A 26,982-nucleotide genomic window follows, 5' to 3' on the forward strand; every position below is an offset into this window, starting at 1 on the left:
TTTCAGAACTTAACCGCGTAACGTAATAGGCACGCGAAACACGGGTGTAGGTGGATTTGAACATTTTAGTTCCTTCTTTGGCGACGGGTTAAGATTACATGACGAGGCGTTGTGCATTTGAGGGTGTGATCCGTGGCGAGATCCGCGCGGACGGGACTGTTATTGACTGGGGCGTAGCGACACTCCCTGCAGCATGCTGGGCTACTGGGGATTAACACGGGGCTGGGCTGGACGCCAGCTAAACCCTAATCCTGTGGTGTAAACACTGTCAAAGAGCAGCTTTAGCCGCTAATCCGGAATAATAGCTATTTTATAGCATAACAAGCAAATGCGAGGCCGTTTATATATTGACTTTCAAAGAGCATTAGCTAGGGTTGGAACGTAAAAACTAGAGTTTAGCAGACTGGCGCTTGAGTGTGAAGTCGGAGAGGTCAGCTTGGCTAGCATCAGGGGAATGAGAAGTGTGGTTCAAGAATCGGGGCAATTGTCTGTCACCAGCACAGTCGGAGGTATGAGGTCACCTAAAACCACTGAACCGAGGTCACATTAAGTCCCATATTACCCCCCCCCCCCCCCCCCCGCCCCCAGGGAATTCAAAGTGTGAAAGGCCACTGAGAAGAGGGAGGGAGGGAGGGAGGGAGGGAGAGAGGCGAGGGGTCTCACTTGGTCAGCTGTGCCAGCTGGAACTCGAGGGAGCGCTTGCTCTCTAGTGCTGTGTTGATCTCCTGCTTGAGCTGCTTCTCCGAGCTCCTCAGCCGGTCAGTGTCCAGCGAGCGGCTCTTCAGCTCGTTCTGGGCCTGGAGGCGCTTGCTGGACGCCTGCTCCAGGTGCATCCGCAGCGCCTTGACCTGGAGGGGGGGGGGGCAGACCGACGAGGGTGAGGTCAGGGCTCCTACTACCTACCAATACAGAGACGTCTCGAGGCACCCGGTGACCCCCCGAACGCCGCCGGCCGGAAAACCCCACCTCGTCCTCCAGGCTCTCCTTCTGCTTCATCAGCTGCTCCATCTTCTGCACCGACTGCTTGAGGTCGAACTCCAGCATGGAGCACTGCTTCTCCACCTCCACCACCCGGCTCTCTGCCCTCATCCGCGCTCCGCTCTCCTCCGACACCTTCTGCTGCACCGCTGTGTGCAGGGAGGGAGAGAACGCTTTTAAACAAACTTGATTTTCTAATTTTTGATTTTATTATCGCACATTTCATACACAGAGGCATAAAAAGGGGGGGGATACATATAATATATATAATATTAATATATATATATTTATAATATTAATATATATATATTATATATATATATATATATATATATATATATATATATATTAATCCTGACATGAATTTTCCAGAGGGAAGCAAAAAAAAAAAAAAAAAAGTTCTCATTTGAGCCAATATAGGAGAACTTAAAAAGAAATCTTCCCTGAACCCTCTCAACGACACGATGGGACTTTAAGCAAGCTCCTGGAAAATGCTGTAATAGTTTATATCATAGAAGGATATTACAAAGCACATACACGAGCACAAATACTACATTATAAGCAACACCGGCTGGTTTGGGCATCAGATTCTGCGCAGCGCCGACGGGTCTGCACTGCAGGAAGTATACTGTGGATTCAGTCGCAGTTGGACTGTATTGATTTTGAATGTGCCTGTGAGGTTTCTAGAGTGTGGGCCGGCCACGGCTTTCACAGTACAGCGAGGCAGAGTCTTCTAGACACGCGGAGTTCACTCCCTGAACTCGAATGCCGAGCCCCCTAGGTGGAGTGGTGGAGCAGGCGGAGGAGACAAGAGACGGCCAGAAGAGAGAGAGAGCGAGAGAGAGCCAGAGAGAGAGAGTGAGAGAGAGCGAGAGAGAGCAAGAGAGAGAGAGGGAGAAACAGAGAGAGATAAGGGAGAGAGAGAGAGAGAGAGCAAGAGAGAGAGTGTGAGAGAGAGAGCGAGAAACAGAGAGATAAGGGAGAGAGAGAGAGAGAGAGAGAGAGAGAGAGAGAGAGAGGGAGAGAGAGAGATAAGAGAGAGAGAGTGAAGAGAGCGGCGGCAGGGTCGGGCGTGCTCTGACACGGGACAGACATACCATGCATGGCGGCCGACTTGGCCTCCTCGAACGACTCGTATTTGTCGGTGAGCTGGGCCTTGGTCACCCGGTGCTCGGTCTGCTCCTGGTCCAGACGCTGCTGCAGGGCCTTCAGCTTGTAGTTGAGGTCGATCTCCAGGTTGTTCTTCTCCTGGGGGGCGTGGGGGGGGGGGTACAAGCTGCATGAGTGACTACCACTACAAACAGCTTCCACAAAGTCAAGAATTTACTTTGTTCTATTGTCTGGATTAATCGGTAAAGGGCGTTTGCGGTTTTACCAATATCAGGGGGGGGCAGTTCAGATAGAAGAACAGAAGATACATTTCAGCTGTGGTCGTGACAAGCGACAGTAAACACGTGGATGGGAACAGACAAGCTCATTGGTCAGGTGCCGGCACGAGCCGGCGTGCGCTCGGACGACATGCAGACCTTCTCCAGGTTGTTGCTCCTCTCCTGGGCCTGCTTGCGGTCCGCCTCCACCTTGGACAGGCCGAGCTTCAGGTTCCTGTTGTCCTCCTTCAGGCCCACCATCCGCGCTGGGACACAGACAGACAGGGAGAGAGAGGGGGGGGGGGGAAGGTCACTCTCACGACGGAGGGGGATCGGAATCTGTTAGCCTACTGTCAAGATCTCGAACGCATCTGTCAAAAACTAAAAAGAAATAAATAAATAAAAACGTTCCCAAAAAAAAACAGCAACCCTATCATCTACTAAGACGACCTTCAAAGCTTGGTTTCAATAAAACATGGCTGGCTGACAGATTCATCTGATGCTGATTTGCCTGCTCTGGGGCGTCGTCGGTGCCCGGGCACGTCTTAGATCAGCGGGAGAGTGATAGATGGGAACGGTTGAGACCGCGGCTGGAATTCCTGCAGCTGTTTAATCACCGCTGCTGGGAAGCCAGTGAGAAGATTGGACCTCTCATCTCAGACATGTTGAGGAGAGAGTTTGAAATGGAAACAGAGAACCGGGCTGCTGTCCCAGACGCGTGGATCAAAGCTCGACCCAGACAAGCTACATCAGTGAACGTCCTCCTTTTTCAAGTGCAGGACATTTATCTGGTGACCCCGCCCCCCCCCCCACCTCGTCCCCCAGTGTTAAGACCCCTGGGGGCTGGGAGGAAGAAGGAGGGGAGGGGGGGGGGGGGGGCAGCGCCTACCTTGCAGCTCGCGGATCTCCTCCGAGCCCTGGCTGTAGCTCCTCCTCTCCGAGTCCAGCGCGCTCTGCAGCTGCAGCAGCTCCTTCTCCAGCTGCGCCCGGCCGCCGTCCGCCGCCCGGCTCTTCTCCTGCAGCTCCCGGTTCAGGCCCTCCAGCTGGCTCATGGACTTGGCCACCTCCGTGTGACTCTTCCGCAGGCGCGCCGCCGTGTCCGACTCGGCCCGCAGCAGGTCGTTGGCCTCCTCCAGCTGCCGAGCGGTTCGGGGGGGGGGGGGGGGGGAGGGCCGGTCAGGAGAGGCGGGGTTCAAAGCGGCTACTTCCTGCTATACAGTATATATACACTGAGGAATTCATGGCCAGGGGACGTATCAATAGAGCGAGAGGTCTAACGTTAAAGTAGTTTGGTGTTTAGCATCATAAGCCCTGTTATAAGGTTATTGACGATCATATACAACTGTCTATATAAAGGTTTTGACAAATTGTGCACTTTTGAAATATTACTTCTCATTGCTCATGTCATAGCCAAGTACACAATGGATCCCTTTGGGCATATATGCCCACAGTAGAGACCCATTATATGGTCAGCTGTGACTTAGCTGTGATAATGTTGTTGATAAACTCAATAGATGGAATGCACCAAAGCACCAGCGTGGTTTGAGAAAGTACGAAAACCACAGTTTATCAGTTAATCAATCAAGGTCATGTCTGGTAGGCATGAAACAGGAGGATTCTCGTGCAGCGCCGTGGGCTATACACAAGAATGTGAGTACAGTCAGACAGTCATGGAAGGAAGGCCGCGCAAACACGCCGCTACGAACGGAGCGGGGCTCGGAACAAGCGACATTGAGCGGAGTAGCGAGTCTGCTCCCTCCCCTCGAGAGCTCGGCATGAAGCACGGAGCGCAGCGGTGTCAGATTTAACTCAGGGCAGAAGGCGTGTCTCGTCACCATGTCTGTATGTTTGATGCAAACAATTTGGGAATGTTATTAAAAAAGCTATTAAATGTATTTTGTAAGCCACGCAAGGACGGTGCTGGTATGTCAATGAAGTGTCTGAATTGAATGCATTTCGTTTCCGTCTCTCAGGCTGGCTGCTCCAAGTCTCCCAGTGGAGAGAAGCAATCGAGAGGAACGCTTTACAAATTTGCGAGGCAGCCGTAAACTAGGGGTCACTACCAAGTGGGCCGAAAAGTAGACAGCGAAAATAGAGCTTTTAATCAAGAATGGACACCACTCACGGACCAATTTCTGTTGTGCTTTTTTTTTTATCCTTGTGTCTTCATTCATTTACAGAATAGAACAACATGGAGTAGAATATTAGAATACACCCTATACCTGATGCCTGGGAAAACAGACATACAAGCTTGGCCGAACGTGTCTCGGCATTTTCAAGACATACGGGCAGCAGCATGTGAATGAGAACGACAACAACAGATCAATATGCAACATCAGCCGACTTCAAAATCTCCTTCACGTTAAGCGAGCTGAACATCGTTCACAGCACACCGCGATACGGCGGACAAAGTGGTCTGACCGTTGCTAGACCACAGGCCGGCTGGTGCAGCGGCAACGAGGGATTCAGCTGTGCGATGCACCGCGACCTAGCTGCTTATTCTCCATTATGACATCTTTATTCATGCTTTTGTTTCATTACACGTAGGGGGAAATATACTGAAGGAGCTAGCTAGCCAGCTACAAACTGTTAGTGATAGCAGCTGCGCTGTCTGAATATGACTGCACAGTTTGCAGACTTTAGTGAAGAGGGCTAGCGTTATGTAGCTGTGTAACATCGGTACCCATGGCGCTGGAAGGCATCTTCATCGTGTAGATGTAAGCATTCGGAAATTGTTCAGTTTTTTCATCAGTGGTGGATAAGGAGTATAGGCTACTGTGTCTGTTGATAAAGAAGTGGGTATACTACCTCGACTAGTCTAACGTTAGGCTAACGTCTAACGTTGTTATACAGTGGCTGTATAATTATGATCGTACATGCGAGAAGGACCATCTAGCGATCATTGTGTCAGTAACAGCCGCCCATTCTAAACACTTAGGAGTCATTCTGATCACCAAACAGCTGTTTCCACTCCGTTATGTTCAGGTGGCCGATACGCATCAGCTGTGGGAAGTAACCTGGCTTAGCGTGTGACTCGCTGCTCCGTGGGCATCGATCCATGATCGGCGCTTGTTGAAACGGAACGGCCACTCAACCAATCAGAACTCATCCAATAAGAGACATTTTCTATTTCAGACTGCCCTCCGAACTCTGACCTCTGCTTTCACCAGTCCAAATGGCGTTTTGCAGAGAGCCCCTCCCATGCCCCTACCCTCAGCCCTTCAGTCTCAGTAAACTACTGGATTGATGCAGGGCTGGGTATTGGCAAGGACCTCGCGATACGCATCACGATACATTGGTCACGATACGACTGTATCGCGATACGATACAATACATATTGCGATACTCAACATTAATTACTGAACATTTTAAAATACAGCTGAAAATACAACTTCCCGCTCCCTAGAGGTGATCCAGAGGGCGGAGGGAATGTAAGGACATTTTTAGATCCATTTAAAACATGGATAATGTATCAATGATAGAATTCTATCCTTCATTTTATATATCTATATCTATTCTGTCTTGTTCTGTACTAATTTTCCTTGTGCTAAAAAAATATTTCATGAAAGTATCAATACTGTACCGCGGGATACAGTATTGCAGAAAAAAAATATAGCAACGTATAGCTGTATCAATCAACCACACACACCGACTGATCTGAGAACAGCTCTGGACTTATCGTCTCTCTCTGCGAGGGCCATGTGTTGTGTGTGTGTGTGTGACGTGTGTATGTGTGTGTGCGTGCGTGCGGCCGTGCGGTACCTGTTTCTGCAGCTGGAGGATCTTGTCATTGGAGGCCTGAGAGTTTTGGCTGATTTTCCTCATGTCCTCAAGCTGCTCCTTCAGGGTGGACACTGAAAATAAATACATGTGTTGAGCTTCTGTGTTTTGCATCACACAAGGCTGTACTCTCAAACATACGCGCCAGGCATTACAGATCTGCTGCAAAATCCTCTATTTATACACACAGTATCTAATCTGGTGTTTCATGGAATTATCGCGTGCGAATCCACTTACTCCTATCCCTCTAGTATAACATAGCAGGCCGTCTAAGCGGGCTTGGACCTCTTTCCCCCCCAGAGCTTACAGCAAACCAGACTAGCATGGAAAGCTGTTTCCCCTGTGTAGTAATCCATTTGGGAGTAAACGTATGTTTGGGTCAGATCAAATTACTGGAGGTTGATTGGCTACGGCAAAGAGTTGAAATCCCATCATGGATGACAACTGAAAAATACGTAACCATAGTACAAGGACTCGATGCAATTCACGAGCCATGGTCGCACATGGTTCCCTTAGCAACGCAGATCACCGTCATCTCCATCTCATCCTCGTATAGAGAGAGAGAGGGGAAGAGAAGAAGGCTGGGGGGGGGGCCTACTCATTCTCCCTGTGTGTGTGTGGGGGGGGGGGGCTACTCTCATTCTCCCTGTGTGTGTGTGGGGGGGGGGGGCTACTCTCATTCGCCCTGTGTGTGTGTGTATGTGTGGGGAGGGGGCGGGCTCACTCTCATTCTCCCTGTGTGTGTGTGTAGAGGGGGGGGGGGGGCTTACTCTCATTCTCCCTGTGTGTGTGTGTGGGGGGCTTCACTCTCATTCTCCCTGTGTGTGTGTGTGTGTGTGGGGGGGGGGGGGGGGGTTTACTCTCATTCTCCCTGGGTGTGTGTGTGTGGGAGGGGCGGGCTCACTCTCATTCTCCCTGGGTGTGTGTGTGTACGCGTGAGGGAACCTTACCCTCATTCTCCAGGTTCCGTCTCTTCTCGGCCTCCTGGTCGGCCTTTCTTTGGTACTCCGTGGCTCTGTGCTGGATCATCATCTTGTCCTTCTCCAGCAGGGACATGCTGGCCTCCACACCCTTCCTCTGGTTGGCCTGCGGACGCCGACACAACAGCCGCCCGTCGTGAGTATAACCAGAAGCGGACTCGACAGAAACGTTTGAAGAGTTTGTGTGTTTAGCTCACTCCGTAGAGCGAGACCGTCCTCGTATCGATCGCGCGTCGGCGCCGAGAGGACACGGCGACTCACCTCGTCGTCCAGCTCTTTCATGATCTTGTCGAGCTTTGTGTTCGAGGTCCTGCGGGGGGGGAACAAAGAGGGCGCGCGTTTGACAGGCGTTCCTTTTTTGTGCGTTTCCGTTACCTCGCCCCCGACGGCGCCGCGCGCCCGAGAGCGGACGCCCGGACCGTTTGACCGGTCCGCTGAGACCGACTCTGACGGGGTCCTACCTGCACTTCTGCTCCATCTCGTCCTTCAGCTGCATCTCGCTGTGCAGCTGTTCCTCCAGCTGGTAGATCCTCTTCTGCAGGTTCTCCAGCTGCCCACGGACAACGGAGACACGCGCCGTCACACACGGGTCAGATGACATGGTTGTATAATGAAAATTGTGAATAGTGAAGAGCTACATGTCAATATCATTAGTCTTAAAGCTTTGGCTGAATTTATTTTTGCGATAACAGGCATATACATATGTACTCTAAGGCCATATACATGCAGTTACTTCTGCAGACAGTAGCTAGCTCCAGGTATTAGACTGTGTCTTGCATCGCAGTGGATGAGTGGAACTCACATGGCTCTTATCTTCCTTGGTAGAGCTGCTGCGTTTGTCACTGGTCTTGGTGCTGGAGCTACGGGGAAACCTGGAAGAACACCACAACAGATTCATCACAGAGAGCTTCACCTGGAGACACACCAGCTTTAAAACCTGGAGACACACCACAGCTTTAAAACCTGGAGACACACCACACCAGCTTTAAAACCTGGAGACCCACCACACCAGCTTTAAAACCTGGAGACCCACCACACCAGCTTTAAAACCTGGAGACCCACCACACCAGCTTTAAAACCTGGAGACCCACCACACCAGCTTTAAAACCTGGAGACCCACCACACCAGCTTTAAAACCTGGAGACACACCACAACAGCTTTATCAAAGAGAGCTTCACCTGGAGACACACCACAACATATTTATCACAGAGAGCTTCACCTGGAAGCACACAACAGCTTTAAAACAGCTTTAAAACCTGGATACACACCACAACAACTTTAAAACCTGGAGACACACAACAGTTTCAAAACCTGGAGACAAACCACAACAACTTTAAAACCTGGAGACACACAACAGCTTTAAAACCTGGAGACACACCACAACAACTTTAAAACCTGGAGACACACAACAGCTTTAAAACCTGGAGACACACCACAATATCTTTATCACAGAGACCTACCGACCACAAAGGAGCAACAGCTTCCTGACTAGCTGCGGCAGACAACCAAGTTCACTACAACTGGGAGACTCGACTTACTTCGAGGAGCATGTAATGACACGGCTGTTCTCTGAGAGTGATTACGTGCAGCGGTGGGATTCCCGTAACAATCTTGTCATTATCCCTGACTGTTGTGGTGAGCGAGGCGTGACTGAGGCGCCGACTGCGGGGTGGAGCTCGAATACCTAGTGAAGCTCGACTACCGGGTGAGGCTCGACTACCGGGTGAAGCTCGACTACCGGGTGAACTCGACTGCCAGGTGGAGTTCGACTACCGGGTGGAGCTCGACTACCGGGTGGAGCTCGACTACCGGGTGGAGCTCGACTACCGGGTGAAGCTCGACTACCAAGTGAAGCTCGACTACCAAGTGAAGCTCGACTACCAAGTGAAGCTCGACTACCAAGTGAAGCTCGACTACCAAGTGAAGCTCGACTACCAAGTGAAGCTCGACTACCGGGTGAAGCTCGACTACCGGGTGAAGCTCGACTACCGGGTGAAGCTCGACTACCAAGTGAAGCTCGACTGCCAGGTGGAGCTCGAGTCGGTGGTGGCTCAGACGAACAGGGCCGGCGGTGGACTTACTGGTGGTTGCTATAGTAGGTGAAGCCCACGAAGGGGAGCTGGTTGCCCACGAAGGCCTTTGGTATGGGGAACGTCTCCTCGTCGCCCCGGTCCTCCTCGATGTCGTCGAAGTTGCTGGTGTCTATGTCGCTGCTCAGCTCGGGCACCACGGGGGCAGCCGCTGGAGAGGGGAGGCGGGAGGACAGAACACGGCGCGTTGGTGGGAGCGAGAGAGACTCGCTGCTGGGCTCAGCACGGCCCCGCGCCGAGACGCTTTAAAACGAATGTTCACACTCGGTACCGCACACTCTGAAGCGCTGTATTTGAATCCAGGCACAAGAATTGGAGTGAGAGAGATAGTGAGAGGCCAGTACAACTGAAATGGTAGCTTTAAACCTCGCCCTCGGGGAAAAGCACAAAGATTATGATCAAAATAATCTATGATATGGTGACTACGTCACCATAATTTTGGTGTAAAAACACCTGTACGCTGGTCTTTGTCTACCCACAATAGAAACTCCCGGTACCCTATGAAAGGGACACACCGACTTTGCTGGGGCAAAATTGTCCAGATCGAAGAATTATTTGTGGAAACGTTCACATAATAACCTGATTTCAGTGATTAGCGCCTGCGTATTACGCTCCAGCTCGCTCCGGTGAATTTGTGCCCCTAATATTCAGTACAAGCCAACGCAGTCAGTCTATCTACCGAGGGTTATGGAGAGTTTTCTGGTTCAAGGGCCTGTTTTACAGCCAGGGACGGCAGCCAACGGGACGGGGGTGGAGGAAGGGGGGGGGGGGGGGCGGAGAGACAGCTGGCGGCATGGCAAGGGCAGGGGCCAGGCCCAAACTGCTGACTCCGGCCCGGTTGGGGTATTTCATATAAACCCACTGAAGAGCCTCTGCGGCCGCTGGCTTTAGCGCTCCGCTTCCCATCTCTCTAAACAGATACGCGCCGTCAAACGACCGCGTCGCCCGATTCTCATCGTCATCATATCTGCCGACTCATCACTTGATGATTTTTTGGGCGCATAGAGGTGACTAAATGAACGGTGCGCTTTCTAGATTTTCCGCGGTAAAATGCGCCCGTGGTGTAAATGGCGTGCAGGGGTCTGAGCGGGGGGGGTGGGGGTGGGGTGGGGTGCGGGGAGACGCGTCGAACGGACGCCGAGCGTCGTTTGATCCCCCCCTGGGGAACTCACTCTCTCTGATGTTCTCCCAGGTCCACTGGTCGTTCTTGAAGAAGGGGTGCCTCTTGATCTCGTCCACGCCGTTTCGGCCGAGTCGCACCTCTCTGCGTGGGGGGGGGGGAACAGGGAAACAAGCCGGCCGGCTTAGTGATGTCACCGTCACTCACACAGCCTAGGGCTCTGGACCGTGACACCGCACAGCGTGACACATTTCAACACGAACGGGTAGTTCTATAAAAAGACGTTGCGAGTACTTAAGTGTTCTACTGAAGTCACTGGCAGCCATGCACAGTTTAGGGTCACAGCAGGTCTTGATAATAAGATAAGATAAAACTTTATTGTCCAACCAAGTTTGGAAATGTGTCTTCGGCCTCATTCACAGGACACAATAAGAGAACATAAAAAGCAGCGTACACACTCGCATTCCACAATAATACATGGACAAATTAAAATCGCAGGTAGTAGCACGGTGCATACGTTATACATCTGTCACAGAGGACGCTGATCGCACTAGGGACAAAGGACTTCTTGAGCGTGCTCCTCTCTGGCATTCTTAAGCACCGACCAGAGGGGAACATCTCAAACAGTGTGTGGAGCGGGAGGAGGGCCCGGACCGTAACTATAGCCAGAGCCGTCCTGCAGCCAGCTGATCCATATAGGTCGTCCAGCTGCTTCTGCTGCGTTCGCTTGGACTATCCTGGCCGCTTTAGCCTCGCTCCTTGCGTTGAGACTGCCAGAGGCATACTGTAATGTTTAAAAACAAGGATGCTCTCAACCACGCTGATAGAAACCCTCTCCAAGATATCCTGGCTAACGCCGAACCCCGTAAGCTTCCGAATTAAAAAACAAACAAACATGCTAACACCCTTGACGGACGTCTGCGGCTTCCAACGCCATCACTTAGTGGAAGCGTTTTGGCGTGGGAACAGCCCTATCCTTGACATGGGAACACTTGAGTGCTCTGATCAAGTCAGTGAGACTCGTTCCGATGTCCCACTCCTGCTGCTCGGGCCAAGAGGGAAATCAAAAGGATCAACGAGGGGCCGGTTTTAAAGCCTTGTCTATGGCCCTGGGCGCCACAGTCTCACCTGTCAGTCAAGAAAGCGCAGATGAGGTTTTTGGCATCCTTGGATATGTCGCTGTCTTCAGGGAAGGTCAGCGCGTTTTTATGGTTCATAATCTTGCTGTAGGTCCCCACCAGCGAGTCGGCGTAGAAAGGCGTGTCACCTACGGGGAAGACAAACAAGAGTCACGGGTGTTACCGTCCGCAAAAACAAACGTTCAAATAGCGCAGACTGAAAATGGACAGATATGCTCTGGACCCGCTCCAGGGCTCCAGTCCAGGTTTTAGTGTGAAATTATTTTTAGTTCCATCAACATGTGATTCTCTATTTGGTTTCTATGTGAAACAGCGGATGCCGTGAATGCAGTCCTGGAGCAACAAGATACTATTCTTCCCAACTTGGCGTTTAAAGCCAGCGGTGAAGACGGAGTTCTATAACATCGTGACATGGATGATCGAGGGCTGATCTTCCAAACATTGGAAGGAATCAGGAAATGCCATAAAAACTGTTCTAGAATTGATTTATTTGACTCTCTGGAGGCTAAATGGATGATCCTACAATAGATCCCCTGGCGTTTCTCTTCTATCTAGGTGGGTCAAACGGGAGGGGCTTTGTCACGCAGTCACACATACACGCTAAAACCAGAGGTGCGAACCAGTCACAGGTGGAAAAAGATGACAAATATGCAAACCCATACATACACAGATTAAAACAAATTACCTATTTTGGATTATAAACAGCTATTTTCACCTAAAGGTGACAAGTCTGCACCCCTAAAACTCACCGACGAGCATTTCGTAGAGGAAGACTCCCACAGACCACCAGTCGCACTCTCGGCCGTAATATCCGTCTCCTCCTTGGGATTTCAGTACCTCGGGGGAAATGTAGTCGGGCGTTCCCACTGCTGTGTCACATCGTACCATACCGTCCTGTGGCGCGGGGAAGCACAGTGTTAAACATCACGGTACCGACACACTCTCAGCAACTATCATCGCTCAAGGTCAGGGGGAAAATCCAACCTGATTTAACATCGTTTTTTTTTTTTTTACATGAACAAATTGCCTTCAACATTTTTTTTTATTCTCCGGTTTTGACGATAACTTGGTCATCTGTCCCGGTGTGACGAATGGCGCGATACCTTGTTCATTTTCATACAGGTTCCGAAGTCCGCCAGCTTCAAGTGGCCTGCTTTGTCTAGCAACATGTTATCAGGCTTCACATCCCTGGAAAGACACAAAAAAAACACAGGTGTAGCGGAATATAACCGACCAATCAGGAGAGGGGGGGCGGGGCCAGGACGAACAGAGTGGGGGAGGAGCTTACCTGTGGATGAAGCCCATGGCGTGGATCCCGTCTAGCGCCAGCACCACCTCGGCGGTGTAGAAGCGGGCCCACTTCTCTGGGACGTCGTAGTTGCTCATCAAGTTGACCAGGTCCCCGCCGGGCATGTACTCCATCACCATGTAGAGGTAGCGGTCGTCCTGGAACGCGTAGAACAGCTGCGGGGGGGGAGGAGGGGAGAGCCGGGTTGAGACGGCGCGTCGGTCAGGGAATGAACGCCGGCGCCTACGCTCGGTAACGACTATCACGCCACTGCGTGACACTAACGACACGCGTCTGGCTAATCGCGCCGTGACTCATATTCCGACCGGTGGGCGGTCGTGACGGGGTTTCGTTGCATGTTTTAGGTATGCTGTGCAGCGTGGCGGGGCCGTGGCGTATGGGCGGGGGGATTACGAGGGGACTAAGGGACCGGAGGCCGCACTCTACCTGCACCACCCAGGCGCTGTTGGCGAAGGCCATGATGTCCCTCTCCTCCCAGAAGAAAGCCGAGTCCGACCTCTTGATCATCTCAAACTTGCTTAGCAGCTTCATGGCGTACACCTTCCGCGTGGCTTTGTGTCTGACCTGGAGATACGCAGGGAGGACGGGAGAATCCGGTCTGGTCAGTAAGGGACGGTTGCAACGTTCGCTTCATAACGATCAGACACAGGAGACATGACGGGCATGAGTAAACAAGCGCGGATCTTTTGCTATCCATACAGGGCTAAAACGCGAGCAGCCGAGGATCCTTACCAACTGCACTTCTCCGAACGCTCCCCTCCCGATAACCTTGACCACCTCATAGTCCTCGGCTTTCATGCGCAGGTCCCGGATTTTACTGATGGTGTCCTTATCTGGTGAACAGAAAGAGGATTTGGAAGGGAGGGGGGAAAAAACGTGTTTAAGCAGCGCAGGCTTCCGTCAGTAACAACCTGGGCTCGGCTCCACGCTGACCGCACGCCGCTGAGAGAGAGAGCCTAATCCTCCGACTCGACTGCAGGAGAACGGAGAGTCATTATAGGACGATTAAAACACAGAAGAATATCAGAGCACCACTTTAACACAGCCACACATCGAAGAGTGTACATTCACAAGAATCGCATCGCTTCGCCGTTGTTTTGCCCAGTTTTAAGATTTAAAAAAGACAACAACGGGTAACTGCATTCTGTTGGCTCTTCGCCGAATAACGAAATGACACCGGCGACGACTCGCGTTACGTCCGAAGTCTTCCGGTGTGATGGCGAACGAGTCGGCCGAAGGAAGGAAGCCCTCCGTCAGCGTTGGGCCTCCCCCATCTGGGAGACGCGGCTGTAGCCGGCTGAGAGCTGGCTGAGAGCTGGCCCCTCTCTGATGTAACAATGCTGGCTCCTCTAGGGACGATCATATTCAGCCAAATTTGGTCATAGTTGAGCAGTGGGGATTCTTTTCTGTTCGCACGGGTCACACGACTGGAACGAGAACGCCTGGAAAGAACGGGGCCGGGGCATCCGAGTTCAATTGATCTAAAAATAAAGACCTATAGAATACGATGATCGGCGTACGAGTCATTTTCAGATATGGCGCGGTCGTAGAGAACTCCACCCGACACTTGAAAAATCGTTGCAAAAAAAAAAAAGGTCAGATTAGGTCTTTCAGAAGCATTGAAACGTGATTTTCCCCCGTGGTGCTCAAGCGGATACGTGGGAAAGTGAATCACAGAGGCGTGTTTGTGATGTGCATTCTAGGACTGTTGACGCGACTGCAGCGTGCGACGATGATCGGACGAGACTGCTCTGCAGAGAGGAGAGCGCTGCGAGTGCAGAAACCCTCGGGGCGACGCATGCCACTGGCAACCGGTCTTTCTCACAAGACAGCTAGTCCATTAATGCCCATCAATGCATTTTCAACACTTGGCTGTTGAACACAAAAAGTACTGTACCAAGACTAATTGAACAAATAGCTTATGACAGCTTTCCCCCAAGGCTTTACACAGGCTTGTATCGCTCGTCTCAAATAAGAATCTCCGAATTCCATGGTTTCTAAGAATTGTCGACTGGACAAAGTAATAGGGAGTTACACAGTCAGCAGATGAACTCAGACGAATTTGTATGCATTGAAAACACAGCAAATGCACAGTAAAGCAAGATTGCAAATACCTGAAGGAGCTGTTTACTTTATTGGTCGGTTTCATCCTACACCTTTACTAGTAAATCCCTCAGGCATGCAGCTGTCTACAGTCCAGGTAAAGTGTGAGATAATGCAGTTGTATTTTAAACTATCCCTTCGAAGCTAGTCCTAGAATCACAGAGCCCCAATTTGTAATGCCCCACGTGTAAAATATATGTCTTATAGATGGGCCGATCATTCTGAAAGATATTGGCAAACAGGAGACTTCCTAGTTCCCATACCAAGTTAACGCTTTGGCTGCGCACCAAAACTGTTAACCCTCGTTGTGGTGGTCCCACAGTCTGAGGGCTACACGATGCTGAGGGGAAGCCATCATGATACAGTAGACATCATGTGGGTCACCAGCCATTCATGAAAGACCCTTTGTTAGAAACTCGAAGCGGCAGACACAATTGTGCGTGCGCCTGGTTAGAGGCGTGAGGCGTTGACCCAAAAACATCCCCGTCCTCCTCTGGGCCTGCAGAGGCTTAGGCTGAGGACCGCGGGTCTGGATATGAGCTACGGTGGTGACATGGGGCTCTTAAACAAACAGAGGACAAGGGGGGGGGGGGGGGGGGCTTGCACGGGAACTTACATCTATTCAAGAAGTTGTCGATACTTTTGTTTTTCCTCAGGGCCGGAAAGTCGAGGTCGTACACCAACGCGTCCAAGCCATCCTGGAAGAGGGAGAGGAGAGTTGGGAGAAGAGTTAGGAGGAGACGCAAGGCCGGTGAACTTAAGTAGCTAGCCTAGCCTAGCTACGTACCTGCCCATCAGTCTGCACATTTAGCCCCGATATCTATTTTAAGCTTTTGTGCTTCTTTCATCCAGGTGCCCTTAACCTCCCACAGCAAGCCCAGAGTATCCTCCACATAACCTGAGTCATGGGCCTCAGCTTTCAGGCAATCACAAACAAAAGATCACTGTTCAGCGGCACTGTGAACACATCTCACATCGCTTAACTGACTAACATGACAATCTCATCTGAAGGATTTCAGCGTTTTTCATGACTTTATTCAGCATCACAACAAGCGCCCGTGTGACGTGTAGGGCTGACGTGTGTACCACAAGTATTGGGCGTCAATCAACAATTATCACAAAGTCAACAATAACGGCTCGTGACAGTAAATGAGAAAAACGAGGCTTCAAATTGCAAAGTGACGACTGATCAAGCAGTGTGTGTGTGTGTGTGTGTGCGCAATGATAGTGTGAGTGTGTGTGTGCAATGATAACTTGAACTACCACAAGAGAGCAGGCTCTCTGCCCTCCAAAGCAAACAGGGGTGCGTTCCACTGGGAAGTCGTTCCCTCCCATGTGCCTCATTCACTTCCCCCCTGATAAGGCAGGGTAGGTGTAGCCCTAAACAATAAGGTAGGAAACAATAAAGACCTATGCCCAACTTTCTCCCATCTCCGAAGGGGAAGGCCGCGGGTACAGAGGGGAACTGAATAATAGAGGCCTACACCTCTCGGTGCACGATTGTCTCATTTTGGCTACTACCTCGAAGGAGAAATGGCGCAGTTATTGCACTCTCCCGTCAATAAAAAAGGAAAGCTTTTTGAACGTTTATACTCTCAAATCTCTTGACCTATGCTCAGGTAGTTCTGACTCTATTACAGATTCCTATTACTTCAATATCTAGCAGGGTAAATCAATAGCTAGCTTTTCAACTCGAGTTGTTGCAACAGTCTCTGTCCATTGAAAGGCAATGTCCAAGCAGGTTTATTTGCCAACGTGCAGTCGTTCGGGGATCCGTTACTTTACTAGTAGGCTTGACACATTCTGATACAAAATACAGTTGATGGGTTGGGAGAAATGACAACTGTCTCCTGCTTTGATCATAGGCTTCAATACAACCATTGGAAAGTGTTACATACATCTGGGGTCCATTACTTGTGTTGTCATAGGCATATTCCAACACAGAAATATTAATCCCTCATCTTCTACCAGTTGTGAACATAAGGGCCAGTTAGCCTCAGGCCATGCCGGGGCAGCAGTGCCACCGGCAGGATTTAATCTAATCTTCCTTAATCCAGGATGGCTCAAACTGAGTGCACATCAACACAACAAGCAGCCGCTGCACTGCACAAGCCGGCTTCTTCCTAGTTCCTAGCTGCTGTTGAGGGAAGTGACGGAACGCGGCGCTAGAAGTTCAATGGCTTCGGTTGCAACCGTGGAAATAAGGCTTTGACCCTGATGGCCACACTGGTCAGAATTGACTCTATGCTTCAACCCACAGTAGATATGAGTCTTAGAATGATTGAAAGACAACTAAACCTACTGTTTTCATCCAAAATCAGAGAGAATGATAAAAAAAAAAAGAGTCTTCCTCTTTGTACAAACGATGATGACGTGGGTGAATCAGCAGCTCAGACGAGCAGAGGAATCCTCTTAAGTAACTGTGCTGCTCTGGGAGCAGAGGGGAGGTCAGGGCCACAGTATCCCCCCTCTAGGAGACATTGAGTGAGCGAACGCCTCAGGGGAAGTAGAGGTGGGAGGGAGATGAAAACTGGGTGGGAAGGAGACACCCAGAGAGGCAGAAACCGAGAGAAAAGGGAAAAGATAGCGGAGGGGCTGGCTGAATTTTTTTTGTTGTTGTCGTTTTGTTTTACCATCAACCCCCTCCGTATTATTCACTCGGATCTTCGGCGATGGAGAAAGTGAAAAGAGGAGGTGAGCGGTGAGGTACGTGGAGAAGAAAGAGGGAGGAGGGAGGAGAAAATGGGGCCTTGTTGACCACACTGTTGTAACTACCCCGAACTACGGAAAAAAAAAAAAGCAGAGTGCCGAGTCCTCCAGGACCCTAATCACACAGCTCTGTGCTCAGCAATGCACGTTTGCATAACTTCCTGCCACAGAGAACTCTGGACAGCCGCAGTAACATTCCTTAACAGGACTGTACACGTCAGAGAGCTATTTTAAGTATGTGGCCAAACAAGTTCTCGACAAAAAAGCACTATAACAAATGCTATTACAGAGACTCCTATTCCAGGATTTTCAGGCCACATTTTCGGGGCTTATGTGAACTATGGAAACCCGTACAGAAGAAACAAACAAACAGTCATAGTAGACAATAGCAGGCCTTTAATGTCAGTGAGCTTTCCCATCACAATGTCAGGAATTCTGCCTGTTCAGAGTGGCTCTCAGGAGTCTGCCTGAAGCACAGCACATTGCTGATAAGGCCCTCTCTCTCTCTCTCTCCTTTAGGAATTATTTCGGGAGAAGATAAGATGAATGACAGGGCTGGAACACTGTGTCTGATAGGCCACCCCTGAGTGGAGGATGCCAGCCAAAAGCCACAGTCACAACACAAGTCTTGAATGGGACAAATACAAACCATTAGGCAAGACCAACAGACTCAGGTACCAACAAGGCCAGTAAAAGACCAGCATTGTGCTCTTTTGATGGAGGCGATTACTCAAAACCCAACATGTTGGAAACTGCTTTATGAGTTAAATGTCCCAATTCAAGGCTTTCAGAAACATGAGTCTTCAGTCCACATAATTTTGGTTTATGGGCAGAGAGCACACACCCAGCTACCTCAGAGCTGCCTGCCTGGTCTCTGCTCTCCAGACGCGCAGAATGGCTTTGGGACACACAGGGGACTCCAGGCCAGTCAAAGACAAGAGGTTATTTGATTAGCATGGAATTTTATTAAGCGGTGGGTGGAGTGCCTGGGTGGTGGTGGTGGTGAGGGGCTCCAGCAAAAGGCCTCCATTCATTGATCAGAGGAGATTGCAGAGAGGGGGAAAAAAGAGCAACAACACCCTTGTGTGTGACTGCAGTCCGCAGAAACAGTCCCCACAGCTTTTTGCCATTAAAATGCGGAGCGTATGCGCTTTAGGTGAGTTTAATTGCCTTTCTCTACAGCAGTGTGGGAGGTCAGGGAGACAAAACGACTGTTCTTGTTAAAAGCCAGAGTTGAACGAACGTACATCTATAGCTAACGGCTTCATCTGAATGAGCTGCTGTAAGACGATGGTGTGGGTAGGACTAAAGGGAAAACATCTCCACATATCACTGGTTTGGAGAACCACCCTGTCCAGAGTTGGGAATAAATTAGTCTGGCCATATTCTCCAACCAAGATATCCCCTCTGTCCTTTCAAACAATGCAACTAATCGAGTATTAGAGGCAAGTCTGACTTCACTCCAATGTGTTTAGGCTGCCTCCTTCTTTGAGAGTACCTGCATGTCTAAAATTCACACTTTCAAAGACAATAGCAGGAAATTCAGGCACACATTTCCATCAAGCTACAATGGTGCTCCATGTGGATTCTTGATCCATCTAGTGTCAGGAAGCAGATTCCAGTATGTGATATCCCAAAGCCAAATCCACACAATCACTAGTGTAACCACAAAAGCCCTGTCATATGATTATATTATGCTGCCCAAGGAAACCCATCAGTCACTCTCAAATACACACAAAGACCTGAGCTCATAAGCCACTCAACCTCACTCTAAATGATAAAGAACAGCATTGATATAAGAGCCTTAAAGCTCAATTCCTCATGCCCTATCTCCTTCTCAAATATCCCTCAAACGTTCACATCATGGTTTGATAAAGACAGAAGACATTCGGAATCGAAGAATGGCCTTCAAGATTAAGCTCAAACAGCACAGACCCCTTAGAGGAAGCAGAGCCTACAGATTCTCTTAGACGCAATATCAGTCTGTCTTCTGGATCATACAGCCATGATGAATGAGTTTCCTCTGACGGCTATAGCATGATGTAGGATCTACACACTCAGCCAACCACAAGCAGTGACAGAGATAGGATACAGTCAGGGAAGACCAGAGCAGGTGAACTTGCAGCTGGGACGGCAATGATAGGCCTACTTCCAGTTTGTTAGCTTCACATCCTCACCCCCAACTGGAAACCCTGACTTGGTAATACAATAGTGACAGGTTTTGGACTTTATTTCACGTAACTTACCACTTCCTGTTCTGTTTGCCCAGATACACTCGATAGCTACCCAAAACAAATACGCTCAAGGCTGAAGTCACCATCCTCAAGGAAAAACTACTGATATAATCACTCAACTAAATACTTAGCCTAAGTGTTATCATTTAGGCTGCGAAAATAAATTCATGGTCAAAAAGGGAGATAGTTGGCCCTTCTCAACAAGGCCAGTAACTCATAATTGACTGAAGAAATGGAGCCCGTGGACCATCACTACGCTAACGTTAGCTAGCTAAATAGCCATCTACCGTTATGAATGCATAGCAGGTCATTTTGTGCTAGCTAACGCACAAACTCCAACATGTATGGATAGTGTCAGGTAGCTAGCATTAGCTTATTTTAGCTAGCATTCAACTATGTGAACTTGCAGGAAGAGTCTTGAACTTGAAATTTACCTAAAATGTAACTTTATCTAGCTAACGTTATCCAAATAATAGCATGCAACACTGCACTATTAGGCTATTATTCGACTCGTATTCGGCGAGAAAGCTCATGTATACTAACGTTAGCTGGCTGGCTAGCTACATGTAATTAGTGGGTTGAATGAGTAGAGAGCTAGCTCACGTTAGCTAGTTAGCAAACAAGACAACCTCCTCGTCCCTCGCCCACACTAGCGAGGCAGTTAGCTAGCAGCTAGCTTGAGCTACATTCCTGCCCAAAGACTGAGTGGCAAGTTGGCCAAGCAGGCACCTAGTCTAGCTAAACTTACCAAAAGGCAATCCGTGTTTATTTCTGATTTCGGGTCCTTCAACATGGCATCGATTTTTTCAAACCGAGCGTCCAAACTCTCGCCAGCTGACATTTTCGCTGTCAAATCGATATCCACGACGGTGCGATAATCAAGAGAATAGTTGGCAATCCAGAGGGCTAGCTAGCTAGCTCAGTTGTAGCTAGCTAGCCAAGTGTTTCTTTCTTCCCGTTAACTTCAGTCAGTGTGTCCGCCGCACTTTCAGAGAAGCGCTGTATCTCTTCTCAAAATGTCGCGAACAACGAAGAGTTTAAAGTGGCGTTGAAAACACAAAAGCCACATTTTCTGAGAAAAGATGTTTCCCCAGCATGAGTTAGGCAGAGACCACTTTAGCAGCTCGAACTAGCTAGCTCACGTTAGCTAGCTAGCCAAGTTAAATGCAGCAACAGATTAACTTAGCTAGCCTCCACAGGATGCCACAGAAGATGGTTTAAAAATGTTGATACATCCAAACAAGTAAAATGTAAATATACGTTGCAAGGTTCTGTATGTACAAGGTTACTCCAGGCCCATGTCCATATCAGTGCCAGGCCCTTGAAAGAAAAAAGACAAACGAGTCTGACAGCTGCAAAGTAGAAGTGATGAAAAAAAACTTCTCCTTCCAAATTTCGATCAGTTTAAAACACGGTCTTGTTAAAATATTTTATTGCAGTCCATTCGCTGTGGGCCTCACATTGTCAGTGACCATCGATTTTAACCACTCCTAATAGAAATATTGCAGACTATATACGGGCGAATTGGCTTTTGATCTATGCTATTTTTTCGAAAAACAGACGATGCCCGATTTTCTCCCACAGCCCGACCAACATGTCCGCCTTCCTGTTCAAACACCCGGAGAGGCAACTTCGTAACGTCAAGGACTGCGCATGCGCATGAGCTTCACCCAGGCGCGTTCAAGGAGTTTACAGGGTTGAGCGCAAAGATGCTGGTGAACAAGGGTTCAGGCTACATGGTTCCACACAGACGCCTTTGAAAACATGAAACATGCAGGTAAAAAGTCATATAGTACCGCATAAGCCGCATCATAATAGCTAGATATTAAGAAAAAACAAATGCCTAAACGAAACAACAAAAATAATAGGCCCTAATAATAATAATAATAGGCTAACGATAATAATAATAATAAGCATAATAATAATGATAGTAATAACAATAATAATAACAATACAATAATAATAATACATTTTTGTAATGCACTTTACATTTCAAACAAATCTCCAAGTGCTATAGAGAAAAACAAGACAAAAACAGAGAAAATTTAAATAAATACAAAACACTGCATGAAAACAGACGTCAAAAAGTGGATTAACAGTTAATTAAACGCCACTCCCCCGTTTATTAATTTAGGCTCTAAATTCTCTCTTCTTAGGCTGATAACTAGGCTATAGGCTACGTTTAGAATAGCAGAACATTACGGGGGTAGTTGAAATTACGGGGGCCCATGAAATCAACAGTTTATTCACCATCCATGCCTCACATATGAGGTGATAGTTCTCTCTTCAGACACTGATCTGGTACTCTGGTGAAAGAAAGAGCGGCAGGGATTCAATAATGATAATTTTTCATTTAGCCTATAGGCTACAAGATACATGCACCACGTATAATGGAATTAGGCCCTATAACGTGCCATGCCCTAATTATGTTGCTAACATTTAGGTAACAGGGACTCTATTTTCTGCTTGGCCCGGATAGTTTGGCAGCCATTGGCATGGATACGCGTAGATGGTTTAATCACGGGTTTCCTTCTCGAGTTGCCAATGCCACAGTTTTCCCGACAGAGGGAGGTGTTCTCAAGCTTAAGATAAAGACCCATGTGGCCGCCGAATCTCCTATGTACCACTATCCGAATACAGTCCACTAGGCATATGTGTCACAATATTCGCATCGTCTAAACAGAAGTGTCCTAATTTAAATGAAACATACATGACTTATGCTAAAGCGGTGTGTGTGTGTGTGTGTGTGTGTGTGTGTGTGTGTGTGTGTGTGTGTGTGTGTGTGTGCGTGTGTGTGTGTGTGTGTGTGTGTGTGTGTGTGTGTGTGTGTGTGTGTGTGAGAGAGAGGGAAAGTCTGGATTAATTGAAGTGAGAAATTATTCTAGTGAGCTGTCCCTAGTTCTGAACTGATTTTTCTGTAGCCTACGGAACTGCACGTCCCCTGTAGAGCCAAATGGTTCATACAATAATTCCTTGACGTCACTTGGAGGCTTCCTCGCTGTCGTTCAACAACACCAGAGGCGCCCAGAACAGCCCACCGCACACTGGTGGAAGCAAGAAGTAGATGAACAAATCATCCATTCCGCGATGGACAGTAAAGCTTAATCCGTTGCAGTTTAAATAAAGGTAAGACCAATATTCTTCTCAATTACTCATGTAAGAGAACATATATACGACAGTGGTCTGTCCATGCATCCCAATGTATATGATCCTATTTCGCCGCCAGTGCCCTCCAAATCTCAAACGAGCATCTGTTGCAGGTGATGGTGTTAGCTTATTTTTTCTCAGCGATAGATGTTTTTGTCAATTTAGGTGCTTTTATAGAATAGCGAGACTTGCTCGAGTTATCTTTTATTTGTAGACGAGCAGATGGTTTGATAGGCTACGGATGAAGTTTAAATTCATACCGGATCCATAAAGGATCCTTTGCTATTTCCTCGTCTCGGTCTGCTGTCATTTGCAGGTCAATCTATGGGTTTATCCTGATGTTGTGCTGAGCGCTCACATTCATGACGCACTTTCAATAGCCTATTTCTTTTTAATTTAGGCCACCCATAACTTACTAACTAAAGGCAAAAGGCTGCGCCGTTTTTATTATCTGCCGCTTCTTGTTGTTTAAGAATATTAATGAAGCAAGCTACAGATTTACCAAATACTTATTTGTCAGGTAGGAATTTTCATAATTCGTAGGCTAAAGGTTGGGGCTTAAGATATTCCAGTAGGCTGTTGCAAAATGGAATTATGAGTTCATGCCAAGTATAATATTTGTAGATGAATAATTAAATACGTAGTTCTTGGAATACAGTGGAATAAGCTATACAGTTGATCATGTCATATCAATTGAGAGTTAGGAGTTGTTTTAGCTGTCACTGTAATTACAACTTTACAAACCCGTCTGTCCTGACCTGATTGTAATCTATTGTCCCTCATGTTTCATGTCCCAGAGGTTACATTCCTTGTGTCTCCACCAACCCCCCCTTTGTCCACACCTCCAACCTCTGCCAGGAATCTCTGATTTTACAGTCACAGAGACCAGGACAAACACTCCTCAGCTCTGAGTGTGCTTTTGATAGCGAAACAAAATGTACCTCTCTAAAAACAGATCTCTGGGCAAAAACAGTGTTGTTGCCATAGCTTCATTCCATGTGGTTGTTGACTGCAGCCTTGCAGTGTGATGTCTAATCAGTTAGGTGTGGGGGGTTTTGAGCCCATGTGTTATCACTTGGCAATCAACAGAGTTTGTCCATATTCCAGTACATTCCTTGAGATTGCTAACCTGTCCCAGTATTTCAGAGAGGCTTGCAACGCTGCACCCCTTATATTATTCCCACCTGGGCACAGTGTGTAGAGCACAGATATAGAATGGAGAACTTTCCTGGGGGCCTGTCTGTCTCATCTGAGCACGTGGAGCCCTGTCAGCGAAGGCAAGGACTCGCAGGGTCGGGGGGCTCTCTGAGCGCTGGCCATCTGGCCGTCGGGGGTCTGGCATCCTCACTGGCCGCCTTTGTTCCCAGGGAACAATTGGGAGTTAATCTGGGGAAGAGATAAGTACAGCCCCCTGCGACACTTTCCCCCGTAGCCAATCCCTCTGCTCGTTGCTAGTCTGTGTGGGATTTTAAATCCCATTTTCTCCTGCTTAAATGCAACTTCTCTGTGCTGTCCTCAGCCACAGGTTTCTCAGAGTTTAATCTAGCCCTTTTAGCTCGTTTAAATTCGACAGACTTTATCTTTCCAGGAAACACTAAACAAAAATCATTGCTTGCAAAGTTTTATTGTACAGTCAGCCAACTTCATTTATACAGGCACTGGTTATTATGTAATATGTAGAATAGCATGATGTATGTCTATATTTATTAGCCATGAACTTGAACAAGTCCTATTGCTTTTGTCAACCACATGCTTAAACATTTTTAACAAGAGCCCTGATTGGATATGTGTATCATTCACTATACAGTAGTAGTATATTAACATTGACTTTTAAAGAATCAATACGTAAGACACAAAAATAAAACTATATTCTTGCTCTACCAAAGCTATTATTCCTCTTTAAATGGCCCAAATATTATATTGGGTTCTTTTATTTTGATATTGGGAGTCAATGGTCACACACTAAAGTGAGTATTCTCTATGTCTCCCACTATAAAGGGCCATGGTTGTCCTACTATTGTTTCTTTCTGCCTGATAGCTATTGTGAGGGACAAAGATTCACTTGATCTGCCTGATATTTCTTACTCTTGAGAGCACTCTTTACTCTTCACTCTTTAGTCAGTTTTTACCAGGGTGACATTTGGAAGAGTTTGGCTTCAGGTCTTTGCTGTAATCAAAGTTTATATGTAGGCTACAGTGCATCTGTACTGTGTAAGTCCCTCTTTTAAACCACCTCCTCAGTCATCTCACCATGTGTGTGGCTTCATTGACAGCTGGAAAAAAACAGCTAGAGTCTTTGTTCTGAAACCCAAGATTGAATTACACATTTTGTTCCCTATCTCTCATCAATCACTATCTGTTATGACAAACCGAGGTGTGATGGGCTGCTCAGATATTCAGTATGTGTCATAACAAAATGGCATCCATAACAATTGATTTCCAATAATATCTCTGTTTCCATGGCCTCTCTTTCCGGCGGCAGTATCAGGAGAAGATTAAATAAGAGGAACGACGAATCCTCATGAACCCCCAACCATTTTCTGTCTATCACTCTGGAAGATAAAACATCTCCAGAGATCTAATGAAGGGCTGACTCTTAAGTTCTCCATCAAATGAAATGTTCAGACTCTTTCTAGGTTGCTTTTCTAATGAAAAGTGCAAATGAGAGAGACAGCCCCCCTGCTAGCTGGAGAAATCCATTGTCCTGACACCTTTTTGACTGAGACATGACGGGAAAACAGGTGGTCTTTGAAACAGCCATCATTCGTCAAACTGCTTAGACGGAATCCTTGTTCAAAACTTTCCAGTTAATCACAGGGCTGATGTTGAAAGCAATTTGGTATATTTAGGCTATAACTAAACATCTAGTCGAGTATTTCAGATCTTCTGTTGAAGGTCAATCAAGATTAGAAAGATAAACTACGTATTTATGTTCAGCTTTTGTATCCCCAGCTATTTGGAGTGATACAGCTTCATTAAGGCTTTATTACATTGCAGTGTAGGCTACATGACATAGCAAAGAACAGATATCTATAAAATAGAGGAGATAGTAGGACGATCGGCTTTAAAAAAAAAAAACTAACAAAAAACATGAATAGCGTGTGTGTTTAGTTAATTACGAAAGAAAGGTCAGCTGCAGGCTTTGAATTGGGTCAGCGATGTTTCTTTTGTCAGCCGAAATGGTCAATAAGCCCTCCCATAAGACACCCAGAGAGGAGTCATCACTGTTGGGATATCCTCACACTACTGCTCTGCAGGCCCTGCTGTCTTCCGCATGGACGCTTGTAAACTTTTAACCTGTCCTTTTTATTGGGGGTCAAGAATGCCAGGAACCCATCTGCATTGTCAGCCCTATGTAAAAAATAAAATAAATTACATTAAAAGACAGAGAAAGAAAGAAAGAACAACATTGACAGTGATAGTCTTCGTAATAGCCAAACGTGGCAAAGATCAAAGTTGTCAGACACTTAAAACGTAGTGATTGATTCAGTGTCAAATGACCACCAAATAACATTAGTTATCTATTTTTTTCTTTCTTTTTTTCCTTAACTCTATCTAAGAAGTTCATCATTCGTTTCAATCGCAGCATTTGGACTCTTTCCACTCCGTCTGTGGCCAGGCCTCTCCCTCACGGGCAGCGTGAAAGCAGAGGGAGACAACGGAGGAGGTTAGGAAAGAGGGATGAGACATGAGGAGGGGCCGGAGGGGAACGTGAGGGAGAAGCTGCTAGAAACGCGTGGGAGTGAGCTGGAAAGGAACGAGCCAGGAACGCCGTGTGATCAGCGATATTTGTGTGCAGTTTGGGGAGGTGTGAAGGGGGTTTGGGGGAGGGTGGGGGGGGTGGACTGTATACTGTAGGTTGTATGACAATTGTTGCACAATTGGATCATTAAAGCCAATCTCACAAAGGCCTGTGCCCTTCCCCCAGCTTAATGGAGATGTCAAAGGTCTGTGACCTCCTCCATTTATGTGCATTGATCCCCCTGCTGGGGGTGGGGCTTCCTGCCCAAAGACCCCTCGGATCAG

General features: G+C 48.0%; 2 protein-coding genes across 2 annotated transcripts in view; one reads left to right on the forward strand and one right to left on the reverse strand.

Annotated features, from left to right (window-relative positions):
- rock1 (Rho-associated, coiled-coil containing protein kinase 1) overlaps positions 1 to 21,380 on the reverse strand; it is a 29,163-nt gene extending 7,783 nt beyond the window's left edge. The window contains exons 1-20 of the mRNA XM_084458039.1: positions 20,558 to 21,380; positions 15,483 to 15,564; positions 13,496 to 13,596; positions 13,190 to 13,327; positions 12,743 to 12,918; positions 12,558 to 12,642; positions 12,204 to 12,348; positions 11,444 to 11,582; positions 10,368 to 10,459; positions 9,187 to 9,346; positions 7,908 to 7,977; positions 7,567 to 7,655; positions 7,367 to 7,415; positions 7,076 to 7,211; positions 6,108 to 6,199; positions 3,235 to 3,481; positions 2,505 to 2,611; positions 2,076 to 2,226; positions 967 to 1,127; positions 664 to 848 (exon numbers count right to left, since the gene is read on the reverse strand). Of these exons, the coding sequence (XP_084314165.1) occupies positions 664 to 848; positions 967 to 1,127; positions 2,076 to 2,226; positions 2,505 to 2,611; positions 3,235 to 3,481; positions 6,108 to 6,199; positions 7,076 to 7,211; positions 7,367 to 7,415; positions 7,567 to 7,655; positions 7,908 to 7,977; positions 9,187 to 9,346; positions 10,368 to 10,459; positions 11,444 to 11,582; positions 12,204 to 12,348; positions 12,558 to 12,642; positions 12,743 to 12,918; positions 13,190 to 13,327; positions 13,496 to 13,596; positions 15,483 to 15,564; positions 20,558 to 20,650 (2,498 nt within the window). The 5' untranslated portion in view covers positions 20,651 to 21,380. The remainder of the gene's footprint in view (positions 1 to 663; positions 849 to 966; positions 1,128 to 2,075; positions 2,227 to 2,504; positions 2,612 to 3,234; positions 3,482 to 6,107; positions 6,200 to 7,075; positions 7,212 to 7,366; positions 7,416 to 7,566; positions 7,656 to 7,907; positions 7,978 to 9,186; positions 9,347 to 10,367; positions 10,460 to 11,443; positions 11,583 to 12,203; positions 12,349 to 12,557; positions 12,643 to 12,742; positions 12,919 to 13,189; positions 13,328 to 13,495; positions 13,597 to 15,482; positions 15,565 to 20,557) is intronic.
- Positions 21,381 to 22,836: 1,456 nt separating this feature from the next.
- greb1l (GREB1 like retinoic acid receptor coactivator) overlaps positions 22,837 to 26,982 on the forward strand; it is a 42,193-nt gene continuing 38,047 nt past the window's right edge. The window contains exon 1 of the mRNA XM_084458040.1: positions 22,837 to 22,935. The gene's annotated coding sequence lies outside the window, so the exon portion shown is untranslated. The remainder of the gene's footprint in view (positions 22,936 to 26,982) is intronic.

The sequence above is a fragment of the Borostomias antarcticus genome (genome assembly GCF_949987555.1).
Source record: "Borostomias antarcticus genome assembly, chromosome: 24".
Taxonomy (NCBI): domain Eukaryota; kingdom Metazoa; phylum Chordata; class Actinopteri; order Stomiiformes; family Stomiidae; genus Borostomias; species Borostomias antarcticus.